Genomic DNA, 12,793 nt, shown 5'->3' on the forward strand with positions numbered 1-12,793 from the left:
TTTAAACCAGATTGCGCATCACAAGACTAACACAAATCTTAGAAACCACTTAAGATCATGCAATAAATGGATGGCTGGAGTGGCCAACACAGAAAATAAACACTTTTCCAAAAGCAGTGATTCCTGCGGCTATTGTTGCATGGAGGTCAGCACTTCATCGTTTTTGTTAGCAGCAGTATTTAGAGACAAACTTTGCCAACACAGGCCAGGCAATTTCGCGGCTTTATCTGCTAATCCATTACGCGTGGCAGCTCGGACACACAGGCGCATTCAGCTCTATAAAGACCAGTTGACATCCCCCTGTTTGTTTACTAATTGAGGCATTTGTCACAAGTGTTTACTGAACTGTCCGCTCTTAGAGCTTTTTTTTTTTCCTTTTCCACTTTTCTTTTCGAGGGCATCAACCTTTCTTGTGTATATAAGATGTTTTACGCAAATGGATTGAAATTACGCATGAAAAAGCAAGGCGGTATATAAGCATGTTATAAAATAAAAATGTGCGGACGTCACATGTTCATCTTTTGTTCAGCCTATACGCAATCTCTATAATATCAATCGACTCTTACAGTAAATATTCAGTATACTTGTGATTTGCATAATTACAATGAGACCTGATTGCTTGGGGATGTTGGCCGCAGATTTAGGGAGCGCTGCGGGGCACACCTGCTGGCGCTGTGATGGCGCCGTTCTGCGCGGCACCGTTTCCCAGTTTTAAACAGAAAACCCCATACTGCACTAATTTCATCTCCGAGGACGCCGACACTCCCTAGAGACCGAACTAGTGGATTTGATTGGGCCAGGAGAGGGAAACCGCGGCACACAGAGACACGAACCGGGAGAAAGTCGACTATATCAGCTCCAAGTCTAAATCATGTCCCTGTCAGTTTCTGATGGATGGAGCTGATGATGGAGACGCAAAAAGAAGGGAACGCTTTCGGTGCTGTTTGGCCCAACAGACTGGGACAGCGTAGGGGGAAAGCAATTGTAAGCAAAGTTCTCTCTCTTCAGAAAAACTTGCAAATGAATGAAAACTTTGATGACAGGTGCTATTCCTGCAGGATAAATTCCCGGTGCCAAGAAGCAGCAGTCCTGTTAGTGTTTATGTTGAATTTCCCCGCATTGCTTGCAAAGGTAAACCACAAATACTGTGACTGAACTCCAGATACTATTTTTAGGTCCTTTTTTACACTATGGTTATCTTTTAGGTTTTGCAACAATTGAATGGGGGGATTTGGAGGGCTGTGCATCTGCTGTGGAACAGGAGAGAAACTCATTCGTCTCTCAGGTGAGAATAAAATCATCTTTCACAATAAAACCACAGGAATTTATTTGATCTGGTTACAATACTTGCTGACTCGTGGTTTAGTTTTACAATTGATACAAAACCAACACTGATATTTATTAGGTAAGACAGTCTGAGCCCCCCTCTGTTAATGTTTGACTTTAGGAATCCTGCCCAAATGGGATTGTAGTTTACACATGACAGGCAGGCTACTAAACACTAGCACCTCACCTGAAGTTTCTTTCCACACACTGCCCCTCTGCACAACATTACACATCTGAAATGACCACCAAGATTCACTCCTGGAGCTCTGCTTTGACTTGGTGGAATTACCAGGTACAGTTGTCATGGTTTCTTTGTGGTTTTAGTTACCAAAACACATTATGTTAATAATCAGCTTTATTTCCTCACAGGCGAACGAGTCTGACCCAGACGAGCAGCATTATGGAGATTATGTGATGGATTTCATCGCAGGTGAGGGAGCTAAGTTCTGGCAATGGGATGACTTCTGCTCTGGTCATCCTTCCTCCAAACTCCTGCTCATTGTTTCCTTGGTGATCTTTCTCTTCTCCCAGATTCCACTGCTGCAGGAGATAGCTGTCTGTCTGAACTTCTCCCATTTCAGGGGTGTGTTATACCCCCTCTGACCCCTCAGAGGGATTTCTCTCCAGAGGACAGCATGGTTCAATCCTCCACAGAAAAAACAGAGGATGGAGTTTCATGGAGGAGTGTTGCAGAGTGCCAGGGAAGGGCTCTTGGAGACTCAATGGCCATCAACAAACAGGTAAAACATAATCTTAGGATTATTTGTGTCAGTGGAGATTTGATTTTCTTTCACTCAGCTTTCTGTGATGCAAATGACAAAGCAAAATTTGTGTCCATCATATCATTTAGCGGGGCAAAATATTGAAGAAATATTTCAACAATGTATATTTTTTTAAAAAGCAGCAGCTTGTTTCACTTATGCCTTGGGCCAGCTCTGAAAACTGGTTGTTCCAAAGACAAGTGAATCAGGTCAACATTTAAAATTGCTGCATATAGTTTTAAATATTATATTTTTCTTGCATGTTAGGAAACATGCAAGAAAACACAGCAGAGAGGACAAACAAAAGCAGACAGCATAACCGAAAATATCTTGAAATGTCTGCCTGCAGCTCCAGGAGAGTCTTCACAAGCGACAAGAACTGGACTCCCTTCAGGAAAGAAACCTGCACCTCAAGCAACTGGCGAGTCGAGCAAAACACCTCGCCTCAGTCCTTGAAGTGAGTAAAATTCAAGCTCAAAACCCATCTCTATAGGTGGGATTTTTCTACTGCAGGAACCTTTTCAGGAACCAGAATCATTTTTAGGCATCATTTTCCTCCCCCCGGCATTTCCGCTGCAGGAACCAGCAATGAATCAGATAAATGCAGGTCAAAATCTGTCCTAAAAGCAATCCTAGTAGGGAGGAACGACCTTTTGGATTGACCCCGAGGAAGAGGTGGAGCTTTATAAGGGTTTCAAACTTTTCATATTAGTTGAATAGTTACAGCATTTTGTCTCAGTCGTGTTTATACAGAATGTAAAGTTTTATAGAAAAAAGAAAAAATCATATTGATATAGTTGATGAGTGTGAACTTCTGATTATTTTGATTCTTTTAGAGATTCATGACAGTCAGAGATTCTCATGCTGGAGAACCGGAGGTACCAAGCTCTGAAAACACCTCTCTGAGTCCCTGCAAGAGGCAGCGCCTGGATGAAGGCTATGAAACTGAGTCCTCTGACTCGGTGGAGGACATGCTGAGGGACATCAGCACACGCTGCAACGCTGTGCTGCTCAGCAACGCTGCAGGATCACCACAGGAGTCCGAGTCGATACGCATGTATGGCGCATTCTCAAGTTTGCAGATGTCCACTCCCAACAGCAACAGCACTGCGATTGTTGATGCACCGGAGGCTGCAGAAGATGCCTCATCCTTCAGGACCTCCGTCAGAGAACACGGCACCATTCGGACTCAGGTGTTTCCTCATGGGCATGCGTTTACATCAAGGACCCTGCAGGGGGGGTACCGTTTCCGCTGGGTCCCCAACCACAGCTGAAGTGACAGACTGCCACAGGGGCTCTCGTGATGAAGGTGCCATAAATCTGAGAGAGAAGTGGGTGGGCAGCAGCTGCTAATGCTTAACTCCTAATCTATAGTGGTATCTGTAAATGATTAAGTGATGTCTTCCTCAGGTAGCTTGTGAGCTATCAGTCAAAAGTGGTGCTTTGAGGAATTAAGACTGCCCTCTCTGCTGTTTACATTCGGTTTTTGTTTACACGCCTCGAGATATGAGGAATTTTGAATTCATTGCATTTTTTTTGTGTTGGAAAATATATATTTTACAAGCCTTGAAATAAACTTTTTTTTTTTTTTGCTTCATCTTTGGAGAAAAACTTGCATTTTTTCCCCCCACACTTAAGCATATATACACATGTGAAATACAACAGATGTTTATTCAGTTAGAAGAAACTTTTCATTGCAAAATCCTGTTGTTTCAGCAAAGATACAAATGTAACCTCATGACCTGCCTTAAGATGTAGAGGCTTCCTTCACTTTTGTCTGACTCTGAGTCCGTGTGGCATGAGAAAAGGCCCTGGGTCCTGGTTCTTCACAGCCATCTTCCTTGTCTATTGCCTTGAAATTTGAACAGGTTTTGTTTGCACAGTTTATCAATAAACTTTTGTTACTTCAACTTGCTAAATGTTGTATTGTGGGAGCAGAAGCCCCCAAACCTCTTCTATATTTAAACTTTCATAAAAATAAATGACAATAAAAAAATAGAAAAATAAAAAAATAAAAATCAACAGCCCAGTAAAGCGGAAAAGAGAACTTTGAGCAGTCCTGAATCTTGTTTTCCCTTAGCCAAGGAAGATGCTCCAGACACTGTTTTTGGTTTGGTGCTTAGCACAAGGAAAATGACAGATGCATAGGCATGTATGGTGTCTTTCTACCACACCTTTTCCTTCCACTCAACTTTCGGTAACACTTTATTTGACAGGGTGTGCATAAGACTGACATGACACTGTCATAAACATGACATAACACCTGTTAGGAACATGAAGCAGTCTTTATGAACGTTTATGGCTGTTGTCATGAAGTGTCATTCTTTAAATAGTGACACTTTTAATGCAAAGTTGCTCTGAAAGTTGCATTGAAAGTCCATTAACAGTGCCAACTTTGCATTATTTTGTAAATAATGATACTTTAAAGCAAATTTGCCACTTTTAATGGATTTTAAAGCACCTTTCAGAGCAACTTTGTATTAAAAGTGTCATTATTTACTGAATGACACTTCATGACAACAGTCATAAACATTCATAAAGACTCCTTCATGTTCCTAACAGGTATTATGTCATGTTTATGACAGTGTCATTATGCACACCCCGTCAAATAAAGTGTTACTCAACTTTCTAATAATAAGCTTGGACGAAGCACATCATACAGCCATTGCTTGTTGGGGCTTAAATTCCCAGTGGAGGTTATTGAACAACTGTCAAGTCTAAATTTAGCTTTGGGGTTTCATACAATATAAACAATTATAAAAAAAATAACTATGGAGACGTTTCAAATGTATCACTCAGCGTGTGTGAATCGATATAACATGAGTTTTGCTGTTGCATGGAATTACTTGACTAAATTAACCTTCGGTGATACTCTAAAGAGTTGAAGTGCACCAGTCATGAAGCTCACTGTGAAACGAACGACTGCCACCGAGTAAAAAGGCAGGCAGAGAGCAAGCATTGCTTGGGCCGATTGGGGAAAGTTTGACCGGTTAAGCGGCCGCCAAACTGAAGAAAAGAAAAATAAAGTCACAGAGACACAATGGGTTTCTAAGGTGAATAAAGTTAGGAGGCTGCAAATAAAAGTCGTGGGAAAGAAGATGGAGGAGGGGTGGGGGGAACCTGTTCCTTAGGTGTCAAGAGTCTGGGACTCACACTCAGGGTCAAAATGAAAGAATATATTTTAAAAAGTGTTAGGGAAGGATGCCTGCAAAAAAAATAAATAATAATAATAATAAAAGAAAAACATAACAGAATAGCGATTTCAACTAAGTATAGTTAGAGAACAACAAGTGCTGACTTTTATTAAAGTGTCAGGTTGCCGAATCAAAAAGCAAAGGTGTGTCAAACTGGAGCTCCAGAAGCAGCATCCTGCCTCCCCGCGCACCTGTCGCGCTCTTCCAGGCTCGAGCTCGCGGTGTTTAAAGGCCCATATGGAGGTAGCAGGTGGCGAGAACGTGCGCGCCGCTCGCGCCGCTCGCGCCCAGTTAGCGCCACAACAGCAGCTGGTTACCAAGCGGTGTGAAGCGCGCGACTACACAAGAGTTATGTTTTCTAACAGCTGCCTGCCATGCAGCAAGATTTATTTCAATCAGATTTAATTTTCTTTCAGGAATATTAGTTGTTTACATCCTGATGCAAAACCCAAAAGTAGTAATTGGAGTTAGTTAGTTAGTCAAAATATTTATTTTTGGTAGTTCTTACAAAAAAAAAAAAAAAAAAAAAAAAAAACTTCAGATGTGTTTTATGTAAATAAAGCTATTTATTTAGTCATTTAAGGATGACTAGGGTGTTGCTGATTGTAAACATTTTTCAAAGAAATTCCTTCCTCTACATTTCTTGTCTTATGCCATTCTTTTTAAAATAATAACAATAATCTAAAAATATGTGCGGTTTTTCTGTCTTTATACAAAATTTAAAAAAAAAAAGAAATGAGCATTTCGACGCACACATATTCTCCACTAAATTTACACGTGAAAAAACACAACTCTAACAGATACAACTGGACTTAACGACTCTGTACGCACTCAGTGTATGTGTGCAAAAAATATGTAGGCCTATTTATTAAATTAGAAAATAATAAAATGATTCCGAGCTCCTTCTTGGTAAATGATATGAACATAAGATAGCAAATCCAGCTTCTGGTGTGTAATTCATTTTCAGGTTTAGATTCTTCATGTTGGGCCAACAGCACGCTGCCGCCCCCTCTTTTAAAGCTTTACCGCGTTGCTGTTTTTCTTTACTTTGTCTACTTAATTGTTGCACTGGAAACAAGGACGCAAATGGCATCACCAGACAAGCCACTTAAAGGGGGGGGGGGGGAAAGGATTAGGCCGCCAATGGCAGAGCAGAAGACGCAGTTTCCCGCTCTGCTGTCCGCCCTGCGGGAGTATTTAGGAGGGGAGTTGGAGCAGGAGAGACCGCAGGTTCACCGAGACAGGTATGACCCGGGTCTCAGCGGGGTGAAGGGGCTAAAAGTGATTTCTGTAAGAGGGGGGAAAAAATTCACATAGGGGCATTCAAATGAGTGGGTAAGTAGATCAAATCATGGAATTAAAATATGTGGTGTTGTAGCCCGTCTGTGTATTCCTTTAATCTGCTGTTGCTGCTATGCAACACATGCAAACTTTCAACAAATCACAACCCCTACCTGGTTCTTTAGCATTAGACACTTTTCAATTATTTTCTTATTAGCTTTCAGTCTTGTTCGACTTTCTTACTGATCAACTTTGCAGAAACTCGTTTTGTTTTGAATTATGACCTCAATTGTTTAATTTCTCCTCTTTGTCAGGAGGATGCTTTAATGAGGATAAGAAGACCTTCTCCCTTCAAGGTAAGATGAAAAGTGGACATCTCTATATCAGAATCTCCCTGATTTCTAGATTGCAGATCTGAGGTGGAGGTGCCAGCGTGGCAGTAGATCTGGTTGTGTGCAGCTGCACCTCCCTCCCCACTGTCGCTAACAGGGTAACCTTTAGAAATACCTGCTGCTGAAGCTGGGCTGCAAAATGTCTCAAATTGTGTTTGGTGCAGAAGACCTTTCAGTTGTGACTGGTATGGAGGCAGTGTAATGTTAGCTGACGAGTTCTCTTTCAGCTCACAGTCCTCTGCTACCATAACGGTTATATTTACGCTCAACTTGCAAATGTTGGAAGACTTTTCATATAAATATCTTTAGGTAAAGGACCTCTGGTGCTTTTCAGCTGGTTTGTAGGCAGTGTCTTGTTAGCTGGTTGGGTCGTCAGGTGCCAGCTTACCTGCTGCTGCCCTCAAACTGTCTGAGAAATCCACAGTAGCTTGACCTTGTGCAATACTCACTGCATTTACATTCCAATGTAAAAAAAGAACACCACCATGAATATGAAGGTTCATCCTCTTTCGGTTATTGGTTTCTAGGTGCTTAGAATTATGGTGTACAGTACGTACCCTAAGCATATTTATATACCTATACTGAAATGTACAAAACCACACAGCACTCATTTTTAATAAACAAAGCTAAAGTAAAAGTTGTGTGTAGAAAAACTAAGTTGTTGCTTCCACTGCATTTGCAAAGTAAGATGCCCAAAAAAGTAGCTTCATCTCACTCTAGATGCTAAAGGTCATTGGAAGACAATTTGAAAAAGAACGGCTCAAGCCTGGCTTGTTTGCCTCTATACAATGAAAATGGTACCAAGACTTAATGTAGCATCTGAACCATAAGACTTATGGAAAAAAAAAGAGAGATGTTTGCCTGTATTGCACACCATCACCTTCATCCACCCACTTATCTGTGCACGGTGGGGCTTTTTTTTTTTGCAGAGATCATTAAGCATGAGAACATGCAAACTCCATGTAGAAAAGCCCCAGGTGAGGATTTGAACAGTCGTTGGAGACGCAACATTTACCACGGTCACATGGGCATCTCCATGCAGCCCGTTGGAGAAAACAACTGATGCTCTTGGGGTACATTATTTTATTGTTGGAAGGATGAGATACAGTTAAGAGGCTCAAATCAGACACTGGAAGGTGAAAAGGTAGGTTTCATCTTAAAAACAAGATTGTAAACTTTAGAAAATTACTTTAAGAAGTACACTGTAGGGAGATTTTTTTTTTTTTAAACCCCAACACTGGATTCGTTACTGTCCGATAGAATGGCCAACACTCAATTAAAACCATACCAACACTTCTTTCTGGAGCAACAGATCTCCCTCGCATGCCCTCTGCTGACACTTCAGTCATTTCAGGCTTTACCAGCATGGCTCCATCTGACATAAAGTGGCAAAATGTCCCATATCTACCAAGCATTTGCCATCATAGCTCTCCGCGTTTCCTTATGATGATTTCTCGCACCAGTGCTGTGACCTCTTTTCGGACGCTCTCCATGGATTCGTCTGTTCTCCAGAACCGGATCACTTTTCCTTCCTGATTCACGAGAAACTTCCAAAAATTCCACTTTGGTATTTTCTGCACAGAATCTTAAAAAAAAGAAAAAAAAAAGAAAAGGTTGAGTGGATTATTTTTTTTTTATTATAATGACATCCCCAGACAGCAATACAACAACTATATTTAATTTCCTAACAATGTAACTATGCAAAAATAAGAGCATTTCCATATTTGTAGTAGCTTTTTTTTTTTTATTTCTTTACATGTTTGTTGACTCAGTTTTACTGAGAACCTGAGCACTCATCATTGATGTGAATGTCATTCATTTAATATTGGATCATCATGATTTCATCCACTTTGTGCAATATGCCATTCTATTACCACTGACAGCAAAAAAGATCATGATGATGCTTTAATGCCGTGTTTAACAGTTTGCACAGTGCTAACTAGGTATGAAAGCCTAATCTTAGCTTATCCAAACATTGACTTTTGTTATTGTTTGGACATAGCTGGTTCTCCTACCACCATAAATCTTTTCTTTTAAAAACACGTGGATAGCTAGAAGCTGAAACAGAGCTTTATTTCTTGCTTACTTTCTTCTTTTTGGTGTTCTAACAGGACAATGTTCTCAAACAACAATCAAAACTAATTCTAGCAGGTTTATAATAGCCGCCTTGGATTTTCTTCCTATAAATATTCACTTCAGTTTCAACCCTAAAAAGTGTGTACTTCACTGAAGAGCCTGGGTCTCTGCCAGCAAACAAGTCAATAAAATTGACTTGCAGTGGTTAAACATCCAGCCAGAATTTTGCTGGAAGATTGTTGATGTCTAGAAAAGGGTTAAACTTTAAAGCTGACATTTATCTAAATATTAGTGTTGTTGTCTAAATCTTTAAACTTTTTATGTTTTAAAAGTTACCCATCATAAGAAAAAGTTAACCAGCCAGTCTTTTCTGGGTCAAGAACGTTTTAATTATTTAAATATCTGACTCAATGTATGCATTGATTTTATCCTTTTTGATCCTAAGTGAGTTAAAGAAAAAAATCCACACTAAATTCAAGCGTAATATTAATTATACAACCATTACACCTTGAAAAAAAACGGACAAGTAATCAATTAAAGTCAGCAACTGCTGTGCAGAATTGTAAATATACAACAGGACATCATGATTTCCTGCCGACCTGTGAGGAACCTGAAGGCAGGCTCAGCCTCCGTGCCCAGGATTTTGATCTTGCTGAAGAAGGGGAACGTCACGCCGTAGGTGGACTTGGCGAAGGCCTCGATGTCGCGGCTGAACCCGGGCTCCGTGTCCCCGAACTGGCCGCAGGGGAAGGCCAGGACGTTGAAGTGAGACGTACCCAGCTCCCGGTGCAGCTCCTGCAGAGACTTGTAGCTCGCCTCCGTGTGCTGGCAGTGACTCGCCACGTTTACAACCAGCGATGCCTGAACAGGACAAAAACCATGGAGCATGTATTATAATAAAACTCTGCACAGAACGTAATCACAAGAAAGTAGGACATAAAGAAGAAAAACGTAATTTCCGTTTCCAAATGAAGATTTGCAGAGATTTATCGCCAAACTTAAGACGTCTGGTGATGATGTGGACGTACTTTTCCTCGGTACTTCTCCAGGGATACCGTCCTCCCCCTTGCGTCTTTCACCTCAAACGAATAAAAGTCCTTCTGTTTTCTGGGCTTCACCAGGTGCGTCTGCAGGAGGAACAAACAGCCCACACCGACTGTCATGCTCACCAGGACCCTAAGCCTTTTTATTCTGGCTTTGGAGGACTTGGTGGGATAACCTCCGAGAGCCTCCATCTTGGAGGGGGGGAGTTAGGAATCCTGCAGAAAAGTCTGGGCGGACTCGAGGATGAAAGTAAAGTGAAGTTAACGGGGGGGAAAAATCCCTACAAACAGGAAACTCATTGCCTTAAAAAAAAATCCAACAGTTTCTAAAAGCTGTGCTAAATTCAAAAGTCACGGTTCTTAAACATTTCATACTATGTTATTCCAGGTCAAAAGTTATGAAGAAATGTCTAATAAAATTTCTTGGGAGACTTTTTAAATTCGCAGAGACACGAACATTTTATTGTGAAATTCTCAAGAGGAAACAACTCTCCAAAAGTTTATTCTAGGACTTGCTGTCAGCTTTGGGGTGATGATTACTTTTGCCAAAGTATAAAATTTATGAATTTCTCATGCCCAGTGTGTTTTTTATTTTTCTTCACAGGGACACGAAGTAGCCGATGAAGTCGCATACAAACGCTTCAAGAGGCGGAGCATCCATGGGCGCAGCAGAGGGGGTCCAGCTGCCAGTACACCGCTGCCCTCTAGGGGGCGCTGTGACTCTCTCTTTGAATTTTACGCCTTCTGTCGGAGGCTGGAGCTCGAATTTTCACGGAGAAAACACATGCAAGAACACAATGTCCTGCAATAAGACATGCAAGGTGCTGCACAAACTTCTGCAACACCTTCTGATAAAGATAAGAAATAATCTTAAATGTGATCACAAAAGTAAGATGTCACCAAAATTAGGATTAAAATTCCTGTTTGTGAAAATAGTATAGCAAAAAAAAAAAAGATATTATTCTCACTTGTCCATGACAAGCTTGCAAACTGTTCTTCTTATTCATTGGGTTGTAAGATTGTAAGATATATTTAATTATTTCACTGACATTAAAGACATGTTAATGTTTTATTTAATATTATTTCAGTATACTATGGAAACGCAAACAAAAAAAAAACATCAACATGAATGTGCACTGTAGAGAAAACAAAGGTTGCATTGCACTGTGCAATGAAAATAAAATAAACGTTTCACTGCATTGTGCATCTTGCATTGTCCTCTCGATCCTCTCTTTTTATCCGCATTGAGGGTACCACTGAACATGTGAGACACACACCACTGCACACCCGTGTTTGCAATCACACATTTGCACAGTTGTTAAAAACCTCATCTTGACATGTGGTTTGAATGTAGTTTCACTTCAGTTCATTTGGTTTATAGGAATATGAACAGTTTCCCATGTCTTACAAGCCCATAAAGTTGGTAAATTGCCGTAATGATTAAGATTTTCTGTGGCATTTGAAGCTGAGTCATCTCTGGTGGGCAACTGCAGAAGACATTTGTGACTTTAAACTCATCACAACACCCTGTGAGATCCAGAAGATGGATGTACGCAGAAAAGCCAACAAATAAGGTTGGTAATAAAGATGTGCAAATATGGCTTTTTCAGAGGTCTTTGACTCTCGCATTGAGTAAAAAGGAAAAAAAAAAAGTGGTGTACAAGTTTAAATCTTCCATGGTGGAAAATGTTCAAGAATTTCTTTTAATGTTGTCAGCACCTTGTACTTTGACTGTGCCAGGGAAAAAAATAATTACTGCCCCGCAGTGACTACAATCAAGTATTCACACCCTTGGATGATTTTACAAATCAATGACGATCAACGTAATTAGTTTCTTTTGACTAAGAAATTTACAAATAAAACCCTTTGATATCAAAGTGAAAATGGATGTCTACAAAACAACAGCAAACAAATACAAAATGTGTCACATATTTTAATTGACTGCATAAATATTCCCCTGCTTCAAGTCAGTACTTAGTATGTGCATGTTTGGTCGCAATCACAGAACAGATTCTGTGGATACCTCTCAATTTTTACTCCATTCTTTCTTTACAAACTGTTCAACCTCTGAAAGGTTGCACGAGGATGTTTCACCTCTGACTGTGAACAGCCATTTTCAAATCCAGCTACAAACTCTCTGTGGGATTGAGGTGTGGGGTTTGACTGGGCCAACGTCTTTATACCATATGCGAGTCTTTAGCTGGATTCTTCTTGCTTTAAAATAAATGTTGCAGAAGCTGTAGTTCTCTTTGTGCATTCATTTTGCCTTCTGCCTTGACCAGCTTTAATGGCCTGTTGCAATGAAGCATCCCCTCAACATGACTCTGCCACCACCTTGCTTCACTGGAAGGATGGTGTCCGCCAAAAATAGTGCCTTGCCTGATGGGGAGAAAGTTCAATTTTGGGCTGATCATAACATTCTCCAACATGCCTTTTGGCTAACTCTAGTCAGGCATTGATATCAGTGACCATCTCATTGCCACCTTCTCTTAAAGCTTTGGCTGGCAACAGCTGTATGCAGAGTCTCTCTCATCTCAGCTGCAGGAGCTTGTAACTGCATCATCACTGATGGCTTCTGTCACTAGTCTCCTTGCACAGTCACTCACGATGTGAGAAAAGTCTGATGAGATTTACACACATACATATTCAGCTGAATTTTGCATCTGCGTAATGTAGCTTTTATAAAAATATTTTTAATGTATATTGTGAAAGATTCTAAT

At 40.6% G+C, this 12,793-nt stretch overlaps 2 protein-coding genes and 1 long non-coding RNA gene across 3 annotated transcripts; 2 read left to right on the top strand and 1 right to left on the bottom strand.

Annotated features, from left to right (window-relative positions):
- The first annotated feature begins 1,564 nt into the window (after nucleotides 1-1,564).
- On the top strand, nucleotides 1,565-3,612 carry mcidas (multiciliate differentiation and DNA synthesis associated cell cycle protein). The gene is made up of 5 exons (XM_015019542.1): nucleotides 1,565-1,618; nucleotides 1,696-1,756; nucleotides 1,858-2,066; nucleotides 2,437-2,544; nucleotides 2,924-3,612. The coding sequence occupies exons 1-5, from the start codon at nucleotides 1,565-1,567 to the stop codon at nucleotides 3,359-3,361; spliced, it is 870 nt and encodes a 289-aa protein (XP_014875028.1). The 3' UTR covers nucleotides 3,362-3,612.
- A 2,910-nt stretch (nucleotides 3,613-6,522) lies between these two features.
- LOC106937827 (uncharacterized) lies at nucleotides 6,523-11,277 on the top strand. The gene is made up of 3 exons (XR_001422470.1): nucleotides 6,523-6,616; nucleotides 6,877-6,918; nucleotides 10,678-11,277. It is a non-coding gene; the product is annotated as an uncharacterized LOC106937827 (long non-coding RNA).
- Nucleotides 8,022-10,325, bottom strand: gpx8 (glutathione peroxidase 8 (putative)). The gene is made up of 3 exons (XM_015019541.1): nucleotides 10,059-10,325; nucleotides 9,630-9,891; nucleotides 8,022-8,539 (listed from the first exon to the last, which is right to left on the bottom strand). Exons 1-3 carry the CDS (start codon nucleotides 10,263-10,265, stop codon nucleotides 8,376-8,378), a joined length of 633 nt encoding a protein of 210 aa, XP_014875027.1. The 5' UTR covers nucleotides 10,266-10,325; the 3' UTR covers nucleotides 8,022-8,375.
- Nucleotides 11,278-12,793: the final 1,516 nt, after the last annotated feature.

Source organism: Poecilia latipinna, unplaced genomic scaffold (genome assembly GCF_001443285.1).
Source record: "Poecilia latipinna isolate Pla-1442-1.1 unplaced genomic scaffold, P_latipinna-1.0 Scaffold2445, whole genome shotgun sequence".
In the NCBI taxonomy this organism is placed as follows: domain Eukaryota; kingdom Metazoa; phylum Chordata; class Actinopteri; order Cyprinodontiformes; family Poeciliidae; genus Poecilia; species Poecilia latipinna.